Source organism: Notolepis coatsorum (assembly GCF_963971535.1).
Source record: "Notolepis coatsorum genome assembly, chromosome: 3".
NCBI lineage: Eukaryota > Metazoa > Chordata > Actinopteri > Aulopiformes > Paralepididae > Notolepis > Notolepis coatsorum.
In genome coordinates, this window is record NC_140167.1 from 161,913,427 (window position 1) to 161,937,016 (window position 23,590).

The 23,590-nt window shown below is 46.2% G+C and overlaps 1 protein-coding gene across 11 annotated transcripts in view; it reads left to right on the top strand.

The window, feature by feature from the left end:
- LOC311225604 (plakophilin-4-like) overlaps positions 1 to 23,590 on the top strand; it is a 411,012-nt gene that overhangs the window by 288,190 nt on the left and 99,232 nt on the right. For all 11 annotated transcript variants that reach the window (XM_084310973.1, XM_084310976.1, XM_084310978.1 and 8 more), the window contains one exon: positions 2,952 to 3,165. In XM_084310973.1, coding sequence (XP_084167099.1) covers positions 2,952 to 3,165 — 214 coding nt within the window. The remainder of the gene's footprint in view (positions 1 to 2,951; positions 3,166 to 23,590) is intronic.

Consider the following 23,590-nt stretch of genomic DNA (forward strand, 5'->3'; position numbering starts at 1 on the left):
ACAAATAGAGTACTGTTTGTGATACAAGAAGAGTCTAAAAAAGAGAGTATATACATTTGACAAAGAAAGGAGGAGGTTGGTAGGTAGGAGGTTGGTAGGTAGGGTGGAGGGGGGGTTGGGTGGGGGGGGGGACTGTACATTGGAGGTGGTGGGGTGGGGCGGGGTTGGGTAGACAGGGTGGAGGGGGGGTAACTACATTGGATTATCGACTAAACCTTACTTGGTCCCAAGAAGAGGGTCTCGTGTATTATTGGGTTTAATAGGACATTTATTGTACATTGGAGGGGGTTGCGTTAGGACATTTACAGGGGCCAGTTTCGAATTGCAGTCTCTCGTAGGTGCTCTTTGAGAGTGGTTTTGAAACCGTTTAGGACCGCTACTGCATAAATTAGGAACAGTAGCGGTCCTAGTATGCTTCCTTGTGGAACACCACAGCTCACTGGGAGGGGGGGGGGGGATAGGGTACCGTTTACCTCCACCATCTGTTCTCTCCCCTCCAGGTAGGATTGCATCCAGCACACTGATAGACTATCAAAACCAATTGCTTTTAGCTTGTCAATCAGAATGGAGTGATTGACAGTGTTGAAGGCTTTTGTAGGTCCAGCATGACCATGCCACAGTATTTGCCCGTGTCCACCTCTTGTTTGATGTGGTCGTTCAAATAGAGAAGGCATGTGTCAGTGGAGTGGGATGTTCTGAAGCCCGATTGGAATTCGTAGATTCTATTTTTTTCCGCAAGGTACTTTTCGACCTGTTCGTATACAATTTTTTCCATGACTTTCGAGATGGAGGTAAGAATAGAAACAGGGCGGTAATTGCCTGGGTTTAATTTGCTGCCCTTTTCGTGCAGGGGGGTTACTTTCACAATTTTGAATTATTTTGGTACGTATCCCTGTTTTATGGAGAGGTTTATTATGTGTGTGATGACTGGGGTGATGGGGGCTGCTGAGTCATATTGTCATGGCCAGTGGCCTTGTTAGGTTGGAGGGCGCTCAGTTTTTTGAGTACCTCAGCTGTTGTTACCATTTCTAGTTTGAAATCGTCTTTGTGGACCCCTAGGTTATTGTAGTAGGCTATGATGTGTTCTACCCCAAAATGCCCTGAGTGGGAGGTAGTTTGTTTACCACTGTTGTGGCTATGTTTGTAAAATTAAGTAATTGGCTACATCCAGCTTGTCTGTGATGAGCGTGTTGTCTGTCTTTATGTTTATGTTTGAAAATCTGGTTTTAAGTTTTTTACTGCAGCCTAGTTGATTATTGAGTCATTTCCAAAGTTCACATGGTTTACTTTTGTTTTCCTCAGTTTTGTCATTAATGAAATTCTTTTTTGCAGTTTTGATCATGGAGTTTACGTCATTTCTTAGTCTGTTTCTTTCCAGTTTGAGTTCAGTCACGTGGGCTTGGAGTTCACTGCTCGAGCTTTTGGTAAGCTTTGACTGACTTTTACGAAACTCGGAAGCATTTTTTGTCTCTGGTTTTCATGGCGGTCAGTATTTCAGCGTGCATCCACGGCTCAGCGCGATTTTTTACCCTGGTGGTTCTTAGGGGGGCCATGTTGTTTAGTATTGTTGAAAATTTGGTTTTGAAACCAAGCCATGTTTCTTCAACCAGTGTACCATTGAGCTCATCTGACCAGTCCAGGCTCTCCAGTTCAAGGTTAAAGGCCTCACTAGAGTAGGTTTTGAGGTCTCTAGATGTGACTGTTTTGTGACAGCCGGCCTTTTGTTTTAGCTTTTTGCGGGATACATCACATACGTATACCAGGGCATACAGTGAAATGCGGTTGGCCATGCCCGCTTCGATTGTGCAATAAAACAATAGTAATAATAAAAAGATAACTAGAATAGACATGGTAAATAGACATGTTAATAAATCGCTTAAAGGCACTGGATCCTATGTACATTCCTATACAATGTGCAGTTTTTCTTCTATGTCCCTATGCTATACTTGCTGTTACTAACTATACTATACATTACAACAATCACAAGTTATTTTCTTAAAGTGTCCTTTTCGTTCCTTTAAAGTGTCCTTCACACATACGGTAAACGCACGGCTCTGCCCGTTCAGAGGGAGCGTTCTAGTGACGAGGTCAAGCGTCGCGCCGCTCCAATAAAAACCAAGGGAGAAAAACTGGACGTTTTACACACAATCCATTGTGGTATTTTTTCTTTTAATGAGAGATTATAGTATTAATCCTGAATCGCTGTCTAAACCTCCAGCCTTCGCCGGTCAGAGGTGTTTTAGCTTCACAGAGTGCCGAGTCCGCCTTCTCCTTCCTTCACCTGATAACCGTGTGTAATGTCGGGGGGGCTCGGGAGGTAGAGCAGTCGGAAGGCTCCCGGTTCGATTCCCACTCCTCCCGAGCAGCGTGTCGAAGTGTCCTTGAGCAAGATGCTTAAAAGAACACGCCACATTTTTTTGGGAAATTAGCTTACCGTCTTCTCCAGAGAGAGACAAGAAGATGGATACTAGTTTCCTCTCTGTGCGTTCAGTAGAAAGCTATCTGGCTGCACGTTAGCCTAGCTTAGCACAATGAATGGAAGCGGACAGTGCCGGTTAGCCGTCGGGAGAGGTGTTAGTTGGATAATGCCTAGGCTAACCGGCACTGTCCACTTCCATTCATTGTGCTAAGCTAGGCTAACGTGCAGCCAGATAGCTTTCTACTGAACGCACAGAGAGGAAACTGGTATCTATCTTCTTGTCTCTCTCTGGAGAAGACGATAAGCTAATTTCCCAAAAATGTTGGCGTGTTCCTTTTAACCCCTAATTGCTCCCGATGAGCAGGTCGGCACCTCGCACGGTCGCCTCCGCCGTCGGTGTGTGAATGTCTTGAGTGAACGGGTGAAATGTGAGGAACAAAATTGTAATGCGCTTTGGATAAAAGCTGTTATATACAAATGCACCCTTTTTACCGTTGAATGGCTCCCTCTCACCCACTCGACCCCGTTTCAGGTGTGCCGTCTGGGAGGAATCAAACACCTGGTGGACCTACTGGACCACAAAGTACTGGAGGTCCAGAGGAACTCATGTGGAGCGCTGAGGAACCTGGTCTACGGCAAGGCCATGGACGAGAACAAGAGCGCTGTGAGGAACGCCGGAGGCATCCCCGCCTTACTGCGCCTGCTGAGGAAGACCGTGGACGCCGAGGTCCGGGAGCTCGTCACGGGTACGTGTGTGTGTGTGTGTGTGTGTGTGTGTGTGTGTGTGTGTGTGTGTGTGTGTGTGTGTGTGTGTGTGTGTGTGTGTGTGTGTGTGTGTGTGTGTGTGTGTGTGTGTGTGTGTGTGTGTGTGTGTGTGTGTGTGTGTGTGTGTGTGTGTGTGTGTGTGTGTGTGTGTGCGTGCGTGTGTGTCTGTACTCTGTACTCTGTACTCTGTACTCCAGAGGATTGCACTTAAAAGCATTACTTAAAACACTTATTTCCAAAGTGGTCCTCGATGGAAAACATAAAAACACAATAACAATAAAAACAATAAAACAATAAAAACACAATACAACAAGACATAAAATACATTTCGTACCCTGCACTACACCTTCGATAAGATGTAAAATGTGTATAATCTCCAATCCTACACTTCTTCCCAAAGAAGCGCCTTTACTATTGTTTAAAAAAACGCTTTAGTCTGGGTTTGCTTGATGTGCATAGGCAGGCTGTTCCATAAGGAGATACCAGTGTAAAAAATAAATGGTTTCTGGCCGTCTTACTCTTAACATCAGGAACACAGGAGGACATAATGCTGGCTCTTGTGTTACAGTGGTGTTTGTTTCTTACCATATCTACATTTGAAGTATGTGTGTGAAGTGTGTGTGCTGAACATTTCACAACTAGGCTACAAGTGTCAACTTTTAGTTTTCATTTTTGGCAGCCTGGGTCATGTTCACAAGCTGGTGGTTAGGGGCCTTCAGATGGCCCACATCTCCAAGAGAAAGGCTAAACAGTTAGCAAGGTGTTGCTCTATATCTGCTATTATTGGTAGCCGCTCTATTTGGAGACGGCGTTGCTTTTTGTACCCATAGAGTAGATGTAGTTTTACGGTAATGCTATTGTATCCTTTAACCCATATTTGAAACATCCTCTGTTGTTAATATTGTATGTGTACGATGGTTTCTGCGCAGTCACAAGCGTAACTGAATGACTCCCAATGAGCTGATTGCACTGTTAGTGTTTATGTCCTTAATGTGCTTTGTATTTATGTGGACATAAATAAAGCATTTCATGGGTTAGGGTTCATGTGTGTGTGTGTGTGTGTGTGTGTGTGTGTGTGCAGGAGATCACCATGGTAAGGCATGTGCATACAGTATTTTGCGCGTGGCACGAATGTGTTACACTTTCGTAGTGAACTCCCAGGGGCCTTGCCTGACTGCAGCAGTGCAGAGAGGCAGTTGTTTGGGTGGCTAGTTGTATGGTCTGCTCTAGTATCTGTCATGATCAGTGCTGTCATGTGTTAGATTACAGTCGGATTAGCCTGTCGTTGATCGTTATCCGCCTGCATCGTCTCTTTTTTAGTTTATTTATTTATCTCCTGGCTGTGTCTGGGTTGTGTTTTGGTTAGGGGTGGGAATCACCAGTTTCATCATGATACGATACGATATCGATTCTTTGGACAACGATACGATATTTGCCGATATCACAAAGTCTCTCACGATACAATACGATACGATTAGATTCAGGTGCCTGCGATCGATATGAGATGATATCATATGCCCATTTAACACAATCAGTAACATTTAGATCAACAAAAAAAAAGGTAATGAAAATATCATTTGACATTTGTATTTTTGAGCTCTTCCAGACATTTAAAGGAAAATCAATCTATTGTTTTTAATACAAATAGACCTCCTGTTCACTGTAAAGTGCCACGTTTTTATATATTGAGCTTTAAACTTTAAGCTACATTTTTTGGAACTCAAAACTCACAACCTCCCTCTCCCAAACCGTTCCTACAACAATTTGTTGATGTTGCATGATCATGTATAGGCCTACATTTATTATGTATTATATTGTTTATGTTTAAATAACATTTAAACATCAAACTCCTCTGACCTCATCTGGTCTTTCCAAAGACGCGCGCACACACACACACACACACAGAAAGGGAGAATGCTATGCTGTAACATCTACACACACGGAGCTACTGCTGTTGTTCTTGGGCGGATATGAGACTCGCCACAGGATTTTCAAAATAAGAGTATCGATATGAATCGATCTTATTACATCGCATCGATCCGATTCGATTGTTGATAATTACATCGATGTATCGATCTGGATCGATGTATCGTCCCACCCCTAGTTTTGGTGTTCTCTCTCTCTCTCTCTCTCTCTCTCTCTCTCTCTCTCTCTCTCTCTCTCTCTCTCTCTCTCTCTCTCTCTCTCTCTCCTCTCTCCTCTCTTCTCTCTTCTCTCTTCTCTCTTCTCTCTTCTCTCTCTCTCTCTCTCTCTCTCTCTCTCTCTCTCTCTCTCTCTCTCTCTCTCTCTCTCTCTCTCTCTGTGTGTGTGTGAAAGGAGTGTTCCCCTACAGAATGTGGCCTTGAAGCTTGAATCTAACTCTCCTCTCTCTATGTCTGTCCACTTTCACCCAAAGAAAAGCTTACAGCGTTTATCAAAAGTTCAGGCTTGGCAACTATCTCTGGTCACCTAGCGACCGGCTTCTATTCAGGCAGCCCTGTCCCCATAACTCTCACCTCCACACAGGCCCTGAACAGATTCAGTCTAAAGGACTAAACACCACTTTGTCAGAATTAAAAGGTGTTTACGTACGTACTTTCTGTTATAACCATATGAAAACTAGTCATATCTTTCACATGGTTACTTATTGACGTGGTCTTTCTCCTAACTGTCTCTGGTCGCTAGTCTCAGTGTTTCTCATAGGTTGTTTATTTTAAGTTATTTTAATGTAGCTTAGCGTTAGCTCGTGCAGGACACCAAGGTGTCCAGGTCAACCAGGCTAAAGCTCTTGTCAACAGGGTGCTCCATGTTGAGCTGTTCTGCCTGCCACTGTTCAGAGAGTAGCTGTCTGTACTCTGCTGCTGCTTGCGCAGGACTGCTGCACAGTGGTGTGTGTTAAAACTCCCTCCACCATCCCAGCCTCCTCCACCTGCATCAATCTGTTTCCTCCTCTAGACCAGGGGTTCCCAAACTTTTCAGGCCGGGACCCAGAAAATAAGGCGTCAGAGAGCCGCGGCCCAATGCACATCGTCAGGCTTTTTTTTTTATTTCTTTTGCCAGGCGACTGATTTTTTAAGCCAAATATCACTTCAATCCTATTAAGTTAGTTCAAGTTAGTTCTTCATTTATATGTGCTATTTATGAGAGGGCTAACTTGTTGCAAAATAATAATGATAATAATAATAGCCTCATTAAAATACTATTGTTGTTTCGGTTGTTTTCAGCATTTTATGTGCATAATCTGTTATTTAGTTTGAAATGTTTGTTGAAATAAGTAGATTTTTCGTTTTTGTTTATTTATTAAGTTAATATAAAACCATATAGTCACATTTTAGAATACAATAGAATATAATTTTAGAATACAACTAGAAACACTGTCCTGGCCTGCTTCTAATTTCAGTGGCCTAACAAAAAAAAGAAAAAAGATTTATAAAGTACCCAGAAATTATACTTAAGTGAAAGTATTGGGTACCGTCTCAAAATCTTACTCAAGTAAAAGTCTGATTATTTGGCTAAAATCACACTTGAGTAAAAGTAAAAAAGTTTCTACTTTTAAATGTACCTAAGTACTAAAAAGTAAAAGTAAAAATGTTCTGACTGTCTATTCTTCTGATAACAGGTGTTTAATCAAAGATCCCCGCTTTCTAGTCTTGCACAGGGACAAATCAGCATGGGTATGGGCGGGTTAATTTTCCATTGATGGGGATTTGATTGGCTGTTTTTAAATAAAGTGCGGCTGCAGGATTAATAACGTTAACGTTAGTTTGGCCAGAGAAACAAACATACTAATTAAAATAGTTGGACCTGTGAGATTTGTACTTTGTACTTTGTAGGTCTGCATTTTAAATGTAAGGAGTAAAAAGTATGTTTTTTTTCTCTGAAATGTAATTGAGTAAAAGTACAAGTATACAAACCTAATAATACTCGAGTAAAGTACAAATCCCCCAAAACAGTACTCAAGTATTGTCACAAAGTACAATTACTCAAGTACTTTACACCCCTACATGCCACACTGAACTACTGAACTGCTGAACAATCCCCCACCATCCCAGCCTCCTCCACCTCCACCAATCTGTTTCATCCTCAAGACATGCTCTCTACATGCTACACTGGCTTAGCGTCTCAATTGTCAGTATCAAATCTTCTGAGGATGTGGTTTCTAACGGCTCTACTCAGCATGTCCCCGTGGGAGGGGGGGGTTTATTTGCGCTCTCAGCCAAATCTGTCACAGACTCGCAGGGATTTGCACGGAGAGCATCTCGAGAGCAGAGCCTGTATCGCCACGTACGACTGTATAACCATTTGTCACTGTAAAAGGTTTCATTATTATGGTCAGAGTGTTGCTGACTGCACTGTGGTTGCAGGACAGGGTGGGCGATGGATGTTGAGCCCAGTAGAGGAAGGAAATGTGGCAGTCTGATATTGCATCGGGCTACCGCCAGTAGTAGGTCTTATGTATATAAATGGCTGCATTTATATATAAATGGTAAATGGCTGCATTTATATAGCTCTTTACAACACATTTTACCCATTCACTCACACATTCACACACCGACGGCGGAGGCAACCATGCAAGGTGCCAATCTGCACATCGGGAGCAATTAGGGGTTAAGTGTCTTGCTCAAGGATACTTTGACACACTGCCCTGGGAGGAGCGGGAATCGAACTGGGAACCTCCGGATTACCAGACGACTGCTCTACCTCCTGAGCCACTGTCGCCCCCTGTATATGAAAGTTTGCACTTGTCCAAGTGGTTGTGTGTATTTAAGAGGACACGATCCCTGGTTAAATGATGAACCTGATATCTTAGATTAGATTACATTAGATTCTATGCAAATGTATTGTCATCATACAGTATAAGTACAGTACAACTAAAATAAGTTTGGCCTCCAACCAGAGTGCAAATGTAACAGTAAAGTGCAATAGTAATATATAATGTACAGGTGATTAAACTGGGTATAAAATATATGAATTAGTACTACTGAGTAATGGTGCTAATCAGATGTACAGAGTTGTAATATTAATATGTACAGTGATACAGGTATAAAGACACTATGGTAGTAAGTCATACTGGCCAGCAGTGTAACTAGTAAGAGTAGGTAAGGGATATGTACAGATATAGATATAATATCTACAGATATGTAAAAGGATTATATGCAGGTATGTACAGACCGATGTGGATAGATATATATACATTAAGTATGTATATATGGTATATACGGAATTATTGTACATGTTATCATCATACAGAGTTATATGGATTATATGCAGTATAAACAATTCCTACATGGTTTACCTGATATGGATGTAAACAAACACTCAGATTAAAGCTGAAGTCCTGCACTTTATCCTCATCGTCATTGGTCCATCTCACACCCCGCGGAGGACGGAGACAGAACCACAAAACCCACTGGACTCGGACTTACGGAGTGCACTGTATACATGTTCCCAGTGAGAGATCCAGTGTCTGCTACCCACTGCACTGAAGACAACCGTCCGTATTGTATCGTTACAATACTTAAGTACTGTTTTTGGGGATTTGTACTTTACTCGAGTATTATTAGGTTTGTATACTTGTACTTTTACTCAATTACATTTCAGAGGAAAAAAAACATACTTTTTACTCCTTACATTTAAAATGCAGACCTACAAAGTACAAATCTCGCAGGTCCAACTATTTTAATTCGTATATTTGTTTCTCTGGCCGAACTAACGTTAACGTTATTAATCCTGCGGCCGCACTTTATTTAAAAACAGCCAATCAAATCCCCATCAATGGAAAATTAACCCGCCCATACCCATGCTGATTGGTCCTTGTGCAAGACTAGAAAGCGGGGATCTTTGATTAAACACCTGCTATCAGAAGAATAGACAGTCAGAAAAAAAGTTTTTACTTCTACTTTTTAGTACCGTACTTAAGTACATTTAAAAGTAGAAACCTTTTGACTCTTACTCAAGTGTGTTTTTAGCCAGATACTCTTACCTTTACTTGAGTACGGTACCCATACTTTCACTTAAGTATAATTTCTGGGTACTTTTTACACCCCTGGTGACATCTGAGCTGAGCAAACGGGGTATAAATCCACGTTGTTTAGGATCAGGGGGCGAGGAGCGTTACAGGAATAAAGCCAATGTGTTTGGCTCTCAGGCGGCTGAGTCAGCCACTTGGCTGCGGCCCTCGCTCCGAGACATGGTCTCGGGTTGCAGCCAGAGCGCGCCCGCGGGCAAACAATGCAGCGTGGGCCAGCGGACCCATGGCGCCCTGGCCTCTGGGAGGAGATTGCCTCCGTTCTCCTCCTGTTTCAATTTCGTTTTCTGTTTTGCTCTGGCCTGGCGCACGCCGTAGGAGAAAATAGTGACATTTGCAGAGAGTGCATGATATGTATTTATTTATTTTGAAGAGTTAATGCCATGCTTGAGAAGGTATTTCTTGGTGATTGATCACAAGAAGCTCTTTTGCATCAGTTGAGGTGCATCACTGATAATCAGATGTCAGGCCAATACCCAGATTTAAACGGAGTATCTGTATCAAAATGTCCCCAATTCTAAAATCTTATCCTGGTGTGGCTGGGTAGTGTAGAGGTCTAAGCACTGGTGTATTATATCTCGATATGTTTTTGTCCAATGACAAAACTCATGATCTGAGTCTGTGCTGTTCAGTAGTTGATCAGAATGGTATTCATTTAGGAATCTGCATCGGCAGTGAAAGTGTTGTTGTTGTAGTAGTAGTGGTAGTAGTAGTAGTTGTACAGTAGTTGTAGTAGTTGTAGTAGTAGCAGCAGCAGTTGTAGTTGTATTTGTAGTAGTAGTTGTAGCAGCAGTAGTAGTTGTAGTAGTAGTAGTAGTAGTAGCAATAGTAGTAGTTTTAGTAGTTGTAGTTTTAGTAGTAGTAGTTGTAGTTTTAGTAGTAGTAGCAGTAGTTTTAGTAGTAGTAGCAGTAGTTTTAGTAGTAGTAGTAGTTTTAGTAGTAGTAGTAGTAGCAGTAGTTTTAGTAGTAGTAGCAGTCGTTTTAGTAGTAGTAGTTTTAGTAGTAGTAGTAGTAGCAGTAGTTTTAGTAGTAGTAGTAGTAGTTTTAGTAGTAGTAGTAGTAGTAGTAGTAGTAGTAGTAGTATGGTGTGAAACCAATACAGGTTGCAATCTGCACCTCTTTCTCTATTGCCATTCATTTCAAATGTAAGGCGGTCGCTTCGGTACAGATGCGTTTTTTCACCCGAGTGATTGAATGGAAACTACAGTATCTCTTCCTCAGTCGGCCACTTTGAGTCCGACGCTCAGCGAGCCGGTGGTGGTTAATTGGTAGTGGAGACCCTGGGATGGTGGGCAATTAGAAAAGGTCAGCATTGCTGCGTCACCTCTGGGTAATCGGCGACGAGAAGCATCCATATGAAGAGCTTTCAGCTGGATGACAGGACCACGGCACTAATTAGAAGTTACAGAAATCGCTCCCTGGCGACCCCCAGCAACGTCTCTCCGCTCACACAATCACAGCTGACTCAGTGGGTTTGTTATGTTCTTTTTAAATTGGAACATATTTCCTAAGAGCAGCGCCGTTATAGAAGCTAGCTCGGAAGCTAGCCAGTTATCAAACTTAGCTGTTGTGTTCAGTCCTGAGCCATCTGAACAAGGTGCTCTAGGAAAGGCAAGGTCACTCGGTTGTGTCAACCACTTTGTGTCAGGTGGTGATCCCTGCATGCCGCCTCGTATCTACTTATACACCTATTAACCCATATAGCTCTGTAGGATAGCATGTACAATAATGCTGTATATACCGTGTATATATATTTATTCTTAGCGTATATATATCTATCCACATCTGTCTGTACATACCTGCATATAATCCTTTTTACATATCTGTAGATACTATATCTATATCTGTACATATCCCTTACCTACACTTACTAGTTACGCTGCTGGCCAGTACGACTTACTACCATAGTGTCTTTATACCTGTATCACTGTACATACATCTGATTAGCACTATTACTCAGTAGTTTATATATAATATATCATTTATATATATTTTATACTCCGTTTAATCACCTGTACTTTTGTGGTATAATGATAATACATCTGAATCTAATCTATATGTTACACCAACTTGCAGATTTGCAGACACCAGATTGCACCAGCACAGTCCAGCAGATAGCCCTGGTTTGGGTTAGCTAAATTAGTCAATAAATTAGTGGTGGCTCAAACCTGGTGTCAGGAGCAGCCTGGTCACTTGTGGGGCGTTTGAACGGCAAATTTCCAGAAGTGGACTATGAAGTGTTTCTAATCTAATCTAATCTAGAGTCTACTACTGTATGTTGTCCCCGTCGTGTCAATGGCTTCTTTCTTGGCTGCAGTGGGAGATCCTGAGTGGCAGCTCTGCTCTTATGAGATGCTAGCTTACAGTTAGCTAGCTATCTTACAGTTAGCTTTAAGTAGAGATGTTCCGATACCATTTTTTCCTTTCCGATCCGATTCCGATACCTAAGCTTTGGGTATCGGCCGATACCGATACTTATCCGATACCAGTGCATACATTAAAAAAATAAAAAAATATTATATAAATTATAAAACGTTTTTTTTTTAATACAGCTACTGTTTTATATATACTGTTTTTTAGTAATAACTATAAAGTAATGGTATTATTTATTCAACAACAGGTGATTGTATAGATTAGTATTAGTATCAGTAATTGAAAACTATCTCCAATGAGTTCACCCACGGAAAGGTTGTTGGCACATTAGTTCCACACGGACATTATTCGTTGCTGCACTTGCTTCCACAAGAAGGCTCCGTTTAGTACCAGAGGCTCTGTTGTTGTGATTTTTGCACAATAAATATTCAACATTCTCTTTTGAGACTCCGCCTCAGACTCTTATCATTTGGCACTAAAAGCTAAACATTGTCGCCGATATGGCTGTCCGCAACATGTCATTAATTGTGTATGCGACGTGCAATTGTGCAATGACAACGTTACCGTGAGCTATATTAGCTAGCATGAGCTACCGCTATATGGAAAGACTGTAACGTTACTGCCGGTGACATTGTGATTTAACTTGGAATACTCCTTTGCCAACTTGCTGTACTTTGCTTGCAGATCTGCAGCCATTATTGCTGGATTATGTGAATAGCCCCAACTTTAGCCAAGGTAACGTCAAAGCTAGCTTTCGGTTAGCTGTTCAATGCTAATAACACCAGCCACCAAGCGAACTCATCAGAGCTCCCGTCAACAGCGCTGTCGGGACAATGGCATTTTAAGAAAGTATCTGCTCTGCTGTTAATGGCAATTGACACTTTAATTCACGGTCGATTAAGCACACGTTTGTTTTATAATGCTCACCCAGCGAAGTATGAGTATATAAAGTATCTACAGAGCCCAACGTCCGCAGTGTTGTTGATAAATTACGTCATGGTATCGGAGCGCAACATTAGAGGGTACTCGCCGATACCGATACCAGCATTTTAGGCAGTATCGGCGGCATTTCCGATACTGGTATCGGTATCGGAACAACTCTAGCTTTAAGTAGAAGTCTTTATTTGTCATCAGATTAACACACACACACATGTGATGGGCGACCCACAGGAACACACACACACATGCACTGAGTCGCTGACTAAATGTTCTCTGCACTTCCCATCCCGTCGTCCTTCCCCCCCCCAAGGGCAGACGAGGGCTGCAGCGAGCGCCATGCCCAGGGACCAATCCAAGTGTTCCTGTCCTGTCTTCGTCAGGGACGCGACAGCTAGCGATCTGTTGTGCATGTTTTTCCATTGGGTTTCTCTTATTGGGAGGGGAAACCCTTGCGAGCACCGGGGGGAGAACATGCAAACTCCACACAGAAAAGCCCGGGAGATACCCCACCTGGGTACCTGGCAACACGGCAACCTGGTACCCAAGCGGGAATCGAACCTAGCTTACAGTTATCTAGCTATTTTACAGTTAGATGGCTAGTTTACAGTTAGCTGGCTACTTTACAGTTATCTAGCTAGCTTACAGTTGGCTAGCTATTTTACAGTTAGATGGCTAGTTTACAGTTAGCTGGCTACTTTACAGTTATCTAGCTAGCTTACAGTTAGCTTGCTAGCTTACAGTTGGCTAGCTATTTTACAGTTAGATGGCTAGCTTACAGTTAGCTAGCGAGCTGACAGGCTGCGTCTCCCTCCCTCCCCGCCCAGGCAGTGGGGTCATGTCGTGGGGTCATGTGAAGTGATCTCAGCCCCTCACCCTCTGCCTCTTCAAGCAGCTGTTGTGGTTATTGCCGTGTCCTCACAGGGCAGAGCCTCCCGTCCAGACTGTCTGTGAGGTCTGGAGGCGACACCTGGCCCTGCTGGACCACACTGGATGTATCTGTACATACACACTCTACACATACACTCTACATACACACTCTACACATACACACACTCTACATATGCGTACACACACACACAAACAAACACACACACTACACATACGCACACTCTACGCACACACACACACACTCTACACTCTAAACTACAGGAGTTACAGTACAGTCTGTCCACCCTTACTAATAACAGATGTCTCTCAGCTTATTTTATCATGCCTGTAGCATGCACTCACTCACTCACCCACTCACTCACTCACTCACTCACTCACTCACTCACTCACTCACTCACTCACTCACTCACTCACTCACTCACTCACTCACTCACTCACTCACTCACTCACTCACTCACTCACTCACTTACTCACACACTCACACACAGTTCTGGGCACCCTGTGTTCTGATATAACCTGCTCCAATCCACAAACAAAACCGCCCACCTGACCTGTTTTGGTCATTGTCAGCAGAGACAGAGCCAGCGTGTTCAGCCTCGTCTGAAAGGCCTGCGTCCAGGAACTACTGTTTACTGTGTATTTTGAGTGTCCTGGGCGGGGGGTGGGGGGGACTGGATTCAGACTTTGCTCTGTTACACTGAACCCAATGGCATGAAGGGCAACAGTGGCTCGGGAGGTAGAGCAGTCGTCTGGCAATCCGGAGGTTCCCAGTTCGATTCCCGCTCCTCCCGGGCAGCGTGTCGATGTGTTTTTGAGCAAGACACTTAACCCCTAATTGCTCCCGATGAGCAGGTTGGCACCTTGCATGGTCGCCTCCGCCGTCGGTGTGTGAATGTGTGTGTGAATGGGTAAAATGTTAGTAACAAATTGTAAAGCGCTTTGGATAAAAGCGCTATATAAAAAAACAGCCATTTTACCATTTATGAAGGGAGATGTCACAGGTTGTCCTCCTCACACAGAGGGACAGGTCACAGGTCGTCTCACTCCTTTCTTTATTGCTCTCACTCCACTCTCTCTTGCTCTCACTCAACTCTTCTCCTCTCACTCCTCTCTTCTCTTGTTCTCACTCCACTATTCTATCTTCTCTCACTCCACTCTTCTCTCTGCCTCTCACTCCACTCTTCTCTCTTGCTCTCACTCCACTCTTCTCTCCTGCTCTCACTCTTCTCTCCTGTTTTCACTCCACTCTTCCATCTTGTTCTCCATCCACTCTTCTCTCCTGCTCTCACACTTCTCTCCTGCTCTCACTCTTCTCTCCTGCTCTCACTCTTCTATCTTGCTCTCACTCCACTCTTCTCTCTTGCTCTCACTCTTCTCTCTTGCTCTCACTCCACTCTTCTCTCTTGCTCTCACTCTTCTCTCCTGCTCTCACTATTCTCTCCTGCTCTCACTCTTCTCTCCTGCTCTCACTCTTCTATCTTGCTCTCACTCCACTCTTCTCTCTTGCTCTCACTCTTCTCTCTTGCTCTCACTCCACTCTTCTCTCTTGCTCTCACTATTCTCTCCTGCTCTCACTCTTCTCTCTTGCTCTCACTCTTCTCTTCTCTTGCTCTCACCCTTCTCTCTTGCTCTCACTTTTCTCTCTTGCTCTCACTCCACTCTTCTCTCCTGCTCTCACTCTTCTCTCCTGCTCTCACTCTTCTATCCTGCTCTCACTCTTCTCTCCTGCTCTCACTCTTCTCTCCTGCTCTCACTCTTCTCTCCTGCTCTCACTCTTCTCTCCTGCTCTCACTCTTCTCTCCTGCTCTCACTCCACTCTTCTCTCTTGCTCTCACTCTTCTCTCTTGCTCTCACTCCACTCTTCTCTCTTGCTCTCACTCCACTCTTCTCTCACTCCACTCTTCTCTCTTGCTCTCACTCTTCTCTCATGATCTCACTCTTCTCTCCTGTTCTCACTCTTCTCTCCTGCTCTCACTCTTCTCTCCTGTTCTCACTCTTCTCTCCTGCTCTCACTCTTCTCTCCTGCTCTCACTCTTCTCTCCTGCTCTCACTCTTCTCTTGCTCTCACTCTTCTCTCTTGCTCTCACTCCACTCTTCTCTCCTGCTCTCACTCTTCTCTCCTGCTCTCACTCTTCTCTCCTGCTCTCATTCTTCTCTCCTGCTCTCACTCTTCTCTCCTGCTCTCACTCTTCTATCCTGCTCTCACTCTTCTCTCCTGCTCTCACTCTTCTATCTTGCTCTCACTCCACTCTTCTCTTGCTCTCACTCTTCTCTCTTGCTCTCACTCCACTCTTCTCTCCTGCTCTCACTCTTCTCTCCTGCTCTCACTCTTCTCTCTTGCTCTCACTCTTCTCTCCTGCTCTCACTCTTCTCTCCTGCTCTCACTCTTCTCTCTTGCTCTCACTCTTCTCTCCTGCTCTCACTATTCTCTCCTGCTCTCACTCTTCTCTCTTGCTCTCACTCTTCTCTCTTGCTCTCACTCCACTCTTCTCTCCTGCTCTCACTCTTCTCTCCTGCTCTCACTCTTCTCTCTTGCTCTCACTCTTCTCTCCTGCTCTCACTCTTCTCTCCTGCTCTCACTCTTCTCTCTTGCTCTCACTCTTCTCTCCTGCTCTCACTCTTCTCTCCTGCTCTCACTCTTCTCTCTTGCTCTCACTCTTCTCTCCTGCTCTCACTCTTCTCTCCTGCTCTCACTCTTCTCTCCTGCTCTCACTCTTCTCTCTTGCTCTCACTCTTCTATCTTGCTCTCACTCCACTCTTCTCTCCTGTTCTCACTCCACTCTTCTTTCCTGCTCTCACTCTTCTCTCCTGCTCTCACTGTTCTCTCCTGCTCTCACTCTTCTCTCCTGCTCTCACTCTTCTATCTTGCTCTCACTCCACTCTTCTCTCTTGCTCTCACTCTTCTCTCCTGCTCTCACTCTTCTCTCTTGCTCTCACTCTTCTCTCCTGCTCTCACTCTTCTCTCTTGCTCTCACTCCACTCTTCTCTCTTGCTCTCACTCTTCTCTCCTGCTCTCACTCTTCTCTCATGCTCTCACTCTTCTCTCCTGCTCTCACTCTTCTCTCCTGCTCTCACTCTTCTCTCATGCTCTCACTCTTCTCTCCTGCTCTCTCTTCTCTCTTGCTCTCTCTCTCTCTTCTCTCTTGCTCTCACTCTTCTCTCCTGCTCTCACTCTTCTCTCTTGCTCTCTCTCTTCTCTCTTGCTCTCACTCTTCTCTCCCGCTCTCACTCTTCTCTCCTGCGCTCACTCTTCTCTCTTGCTCTCACTCTTCTCTCCTGCTCTCTCTCTTCTCTCTTGCTCTCACTCTTCTCTCCTGCTCTCACCCTTCTCTCATGCTCTCACTCTTCTCTCTTGCTCTCACTCTTCTCTCCTGCTCTCACTCTTCTCTCCTGCTCTCACTCTTCTATCTTGCTCTCACTCCACTCTTCTCTCTTGCTCTCACTCTTCTCTCCTGCACTCACTCTTCTCTCCTGCTCTCACTCTTCTCTCATGCTCTCACTCTTCTCTCTTGCTCTCACTCCACTCTTCTCTCTTGCTCTCACTCTTCTCTCTTGCTCTCACTCTTCTCTCCTGCACTCACTCTTCTATCCTGCTCTCACTCTTCTCTCCTGCTCTCTCTTCTCTCCTGCTCTCACTCTTCTCTCTTGCTCTCACTCTTCTCTCTTGCTCTCACTCTTCTCTCCTGCTCTCACTCTTCTCTCCTGCTCTCACTCTTCTCTCCTGCTCTCTCTTCTCTCTTGCTCTCTCTCTTCTCTCCTGCTCTCTCTCTCTTCTCTCTTGCTCTCTCTCTCTTCTCTCTTGCTCTCACTGCACTCTTCTCTCTTGCTCTCACTCTTCTCTCTTGCTCTCACTCTTCGCTCCTGCTCTCACTCTTCTCTCCTGCTCCCACTCTTCTATCCTGCTCTCACTCTTCTCTCTTGCTCTCACTCTTCTATCCTGCTCTCACTCTTCTCTCTTGCTCTCTCTTCTCTCCTGCTCTCACTCTTCTCTCCTGCTCTCACTGTTCTCTCCTGCTCTCACTCTTCTCTCCTGCTCTCACTCTTCTCTCCTGCTCTCACTGTTCTCTCCTGCTCTCACTCTTCTATCTTGCTCTCACTCCACTCTTCTCTCCTGCTCTCACTCTTCTCTCCTGCTCTCACTCTTCTCTCCTGCTCTCACTCTTCTCTCTTGCTCTCACTCCACTCTTCTCTCCTGCTCTCACTCTTATCTCCTGTTCTCACTCCACTCTTCTCTCCTGCTCTCACTCTTCTCTCCTGCTCTCACTCTTCTATCTTGCTCTCACTCCACTCTTCTCTCTTGCTCTCACCCTTCTCTCTTGCTCTCACTCTTCTCTCCTGCTCTCACTATTCTCTCCTGCTCTCACTCTTCTCTCCTGCTCTCACTCTTCTCTCCTGCTCTCACTCTTCTCTCTTGCTCTCACTCCACTCTTCTCTCCTGCTCTCACTCTTCTCTCCTGCTCTCACTCTTCTCTCCTGCTCCCACTCTTCTCTCTTGCTCTCACTCTTCTCTCTTGCTCTCACTCCACTCTTCTCTCTTGCTCCCACTCTTCTCTCCTGCTCTCACTCTTCTCTCCTGCTCTCACTCTTCTCTCCTGCTCTCACTCTTCTCTCCTGCTCTCACTCTTCTCTCCAGCTCTCACTCTTCTCTCCTACCCTGCTCTCACTCTTCTCTCCAGCTCTCACTCTTCTCTCCAGCTCTCACTCTTCTCTCCTGCTCTCACTCCACTCTTCTCTCCAGCTCTCACTCTTCTCTCCAGCTCTCACTCTTCTCTCCTATCCTGCTCTCACTCTTTTCTCCTGCTCTCACTCTTTTCTCTTGTTCTCACCCTTCTTTTCCCTCTTGCTAACTGCCTGTCTAAAAGGGTCAGTGCGAATAGGCCACTCTGCTACAGCAGGTAGTTATGATTATTATGATTATTATGATTACAGTTACTATTTCATACTGAAAGCAAATGCAGCTACTGGTGCAACTAACCGCTAAAAAAAATGTCCCTACTAAGTGACATTGTGATCGAACAAACAGAGGCTGTGCTGACTCATGCAGAAAGCTTGTAGATTCTTGTATTCTATTGTCATACGGCGAATGTTGTATAAAACATTTCAGGAATTGGAAAGTGTGCATATTAATTTTGTGTATGACGGCTACAGTCATGTAAGAATGAATCTAGTCTAAAAACCTTTTTACGTAACGTCAGATTTAGACCATAACATCCAGAGCATGTTCACACGGTGGCCATTTTGCTCTCGTGTTGTGCTCAGGTTGGGATCCCTTTTCACTCTGTTTCCGAATGAATCCCAACCTGAGCACGGCGTAAAAGCAAAATGACGATTAAGAGAGAAGCAGGAATAAGATGAGATAAGATATTCCTTATATATTGATCCCCTTGGGGAAATCCAGGGATGAGATTCAGATGAGATTATAATTAAGATGTATCGTCGTCACACTGAGTTTGTACGGGGGTGGGGTCAGAGGAGGGGAAGAAGCTGTTCCTGAGCCTGCATGACTTGGATGAGCCTGCGTGACTTGGAACGGAGGTTCCCACAGCGCCTCCCAGAGGGGAGGAGGGCAAACAGAGGTGTGCTCTGCGATGCTGCCTGCCTTCCTCAGACAGACTCCATGCAGAGAGCGCTGCAGACTGGGGACAGACTCCATGCAGGGAGCGCTGCAGACTGGGGACAGACTCCATGCAGGGAGCGCTGCAGACTGGGGACAGACTCCATGCAGGGAGCGCTGCAGACTGGGGACAGACTCCATGCAGGGAGCGCTGCAGACTGGGGACAGACTCCATGCAGGGAGCGCTGCAGACTGGGGACAGACTCCATGCAGGGAGCGCTGCAGACTGGGGACAGACTCCATGCAGGGAGCGCTGCAGACTGGGGACAGACTCCATGCAGGGAGCGCTGCAGACTGGGGACAGACTCCATGCAGGGAGCGCTGCAGCGCTGCAGACTGGGGACAGACTCCATGCAGGGAGCGCTGCAGACTGGGGACAGACTCCATGCAGGGAGCGCTGAAGACTGGGGACAGACTCCATGCAGGGAGCGCTGAAGACTGGGGACAGACTCCATGCAGGGAGCGCTGCAGACTGGGGACAGACTCCATGCAGGGAGCGCTGCAGACTGGGGACAGACTCCATGCAGGGAGCGCTGAAGACTGGGGACAGACTCCATGCAGGGAGCGCTGCAGACTGGGGACAGACTCCATGCAGGGAGCGCTGCAGACTGGGGACAGACTCCATGCAGGCAGCGCTGCAGACTGGGGACAGACTCCATGCAGGGAGCGCTGCAGACTGGGGACAGACTCCATGCAGGGAGCGCTGCAGACTGGGGACAGACGTTAGGAACTCATTTAGATTCCTGCGCATTTTGGTGCCAATTCTTCTTGCTTGTCGTTGCCGCTGATAATGGTAACGGCCAGGCTGGTGATGTCATAGATATATAACCACTAGATGGCTCACTACTACTGCTTTAAGGTGATGATCTGCACAAACAAAAATACTCCTAACTCGCTGAAATCTTGACGGATTTACAAACGGTTTGGTTTATTACAAACGTTATTAACGTGGCTATGATTCTTGCTTGGAAGATATTTTTTTTTGCTGATGTCACGTGAGTGCCGGACTGATGATGTCACGTGAGTGCCGGACTGATGATGTCACGTGAGTGCCGGACTGATGATGTCACGTGAGTGCCGGGCTGATGTCACGTGACGGTAGGGCTGGTGATGTCACGTGACGGTAGGGCTGGTGATGTCACGTGACGGCCGGGTTGGTGATGTCACGTGACGGTAGGGCTGGTGATGTCACGTGACGGCCGGGCTGGTGATGTCACGTGACGGTAGGGCTGGTGATGACACGTGACGGCCGGGCTGGTGATGTCACGTGACGGCCGGGCTGATGATGACACGTGACGGCCGGGCTGGTGATGTCACGTGACGGTAGGGCTGGTGATGTCACGTGACGATAGGGCTGATGATGTCACGTGACGGTAGGGCTGATGATGTCACGTGACGGTAGTAGTGATGCACGATATATCGGCCGCCGATATAATATCGGCCGATATGGCCGTTTTTTTACACATCGGTATCGGACCGATATCAAGATAGGGCCGATATTATAATTTTTTTTTTTTTTTTTTTTTTTTAATCTTTTTTTTTTCTTTTTACATGTTTTGGCCTTAAATAGTTTCAAAATATCAGTCATTTCTGAAAATAAGTTACAAAAGTAAAAAAATTATGCGTTTTGGAAAATAGCTCTTTATTTGATTATCATAAAAAAGTGTTTTCTATACAGAGATATCGACATCGGTAAATATCGGTATCGGCCAGAACAGCAATATTAATATCGGTTATCGGTATCGGCCACAATTTTCACATCGGTGCATCACTAGACGGTAGGGCTGATGATGTCACGTGACGGTAGGGCTGATGATGTCACGTGACGGCCGGGTTGGTGATGTCACGTGACGGTAGGGCTGGTGATGTCACGTGACGGTAGGGCTGGTGATGTCACGTGACGGTAGGGCTGGTGATGTCACGTGACGGTAGGGCTGGTGATGTCACGTGACGGTAGGGCTGGTGATGTCACGTGACGGTAGGGCTGATGATGTCACGTGACGGTAGGGCTGGTGATGTCACGTGACGGCCGGGCTGGTGATGTCACGTGACGGTAGGGCTGATGATGTCACGTGACGGTAGGGCTGGTAATGTCACGTGACGGTAGGGCTGGTGATGTCACGTGACGGTAGGGCTGGTGATGTCACGTGACGGTAGGGCTGGTGATGTCACGTGACGGTAGGGCTGGTAATGTCACGTGACGGTAGGGCTGGTGATGTCACGTGACGGTGTAGCCAGTTAACTTGGAACGTCGCCACGCCGGCGCTCCGCTCCTAAGCATGTTAATTCCTAACCTGTGATCCCTAGCCAATCAATCGCCTGACCACACCCTTCAGCCAATCGGAGCGAAGGGGGCTCAGCTGCCAGCACTCCAGACACCTTGAGGCCGAGTTAACGGTGGGCATCTCCACGGTGCTTCTCGGTGCTGCTCGGTGCTGCTCGGTGCTGCTCGGTGCTGCTCGGTTCTGCTCGGTTCTGCTCGTGCTGCTCGGTTCTGCTCGGTTCTGCTCGTGCTGCTCGGTTCCAGCAGACAGCCGCTGAATAACAAGTGGAGTGAAAATGTCATTATGGCAAAAACAGAGTTCCTTTAGCTGCATTGGTGATTAGATCTGCCTCCTCCTCTCTCTCTCTCTCTCTCTCTCTCTCTCTCTCTCTCTCTCTCTCTCTCTCTCTCTCTCTCTCTCTCTCTCTCTCTCCTCTCTCCCTCCCTCTGTACATCTCTGTCTCTCTCTCTCTCCCCCTCTCTCTGTCTCTCTCTCTCTCTCTCTCTCTCTGTGTCTCTCTCTCCCCCTCCTCTCTCTCCTCCCCTCCTCTCTCTCTTTCTCTCTCTCTCTCCCCCCCTCCCCTCCTCTCCCCATCTCTCTCTCGCCCCTCTTCTCTCTCTCCCCCCCTCCTCTCCTCTCTCTCCCCCTCCTCTCCTCTCTCTCTCTCTCTCTCTCCCCCCTCTCTCTCTCACCCCTCTCCTCTCCCACCGCGCTCCTCTCCTCTCTCTCCCTCCACCTCCCCCCTCCTCTCTCTCTCTCCCCCCCCCCTCCTCTCCCCTCTCTCTCCTCAGTGTTTCTCAGTACCTGGATGTTAGCAGTGTGAGCAGGTTATTGGCTGCAGAGCCCCAGTCAGTGTTTACCTAGAGCTAATGTTCTCGAGCCAGAATAAAGCAGCCGGCTGAGTGGAGATCAAGGCTTTAGAGCACAGTACACACACACACAGACACACACACACACACACAGACACACACACAGACACAGACACACACACAGACACACACACACACACAGTACACACACACACAGACACACAGACACACAGAGACACACACACACACACACAGACACACACACACAGACACACACACACACACACACACACACAGACACACACACACACTAACACACACATACACACACATACACACACACTAACACACACATATACACACACACTAACACACACATACACACACACTAACACACACACTACCACACACATACACACACACTAACACACACACACACACACACTAACACACACACTAACACACACATTCATTACACACACACTAACGCACACACACTAACACACACACTAACACACACTCACTAACACACACTAACACACACAGGGTGGCTTTTCTGCTCCTCACTGGCTGACTGACTGACTGGATCACTGACTGACTGACTGACTGACTGACTGACTGACTGACTGACTGACTGACTGACTGGATCACTGACGGACTGACTGGCTGGATCACTGACTGACTGACTGGATCACTGACTGACTGACTGGCTGGATCACTGACTGACTGACTGACTGGATCACTGACTGACTGACTGACTGGATCACTAACTGGCTGGATCACTGACTGACTGACTGGATCACTGACTGACTGACTGACTGACTGACTGACTGACTGACTGACTGACTGACTGACTGACTGACTGACTGACTGACTGACTGACTGACTGACTGACTGACTGACTGACTGGCTGGATCACTGACTGACTGACTGACTGGCTGGATCACTGACTGACTGACTGACTGACTGACTGACTGACTGACTGACTGACTGGCTGGCTGGATCACTGACTGACTGACTGGATCACTGACTGACTGACTGACTGGATCACTGACTGACTGACTGGATCACTGACTGACTGACTGACTGGATCACTGACTGACTGACTGACTGACTGACTGACTGGATCACTGACTGACTGACTGGATCACTGACTGACTGACTGGATCACTGACTGACTGACTGACTGGATCACTGACTGACTGACTGGCTGGATCACTGACTGACTCACTGACTGGATCACTGACTGACTGACTGGCTGGATCACTGACTGACTGACTGACTGACTGGATCACTGACTGACTGACTGACTGGATCACTGACTGACTGACTGACTGACTGACTGACTGACTGGCTGGCTGGATCACTGACTGACTGACTGACTGACTGACTGTATCACTGACTGACTGACTGACTGACTGACTGACTGACTGACTGGATCACTGACTGACTGACTGGATCACTGACTGACTGACTGACTGGATCACTGACTGACTGGATCACTGACTGACT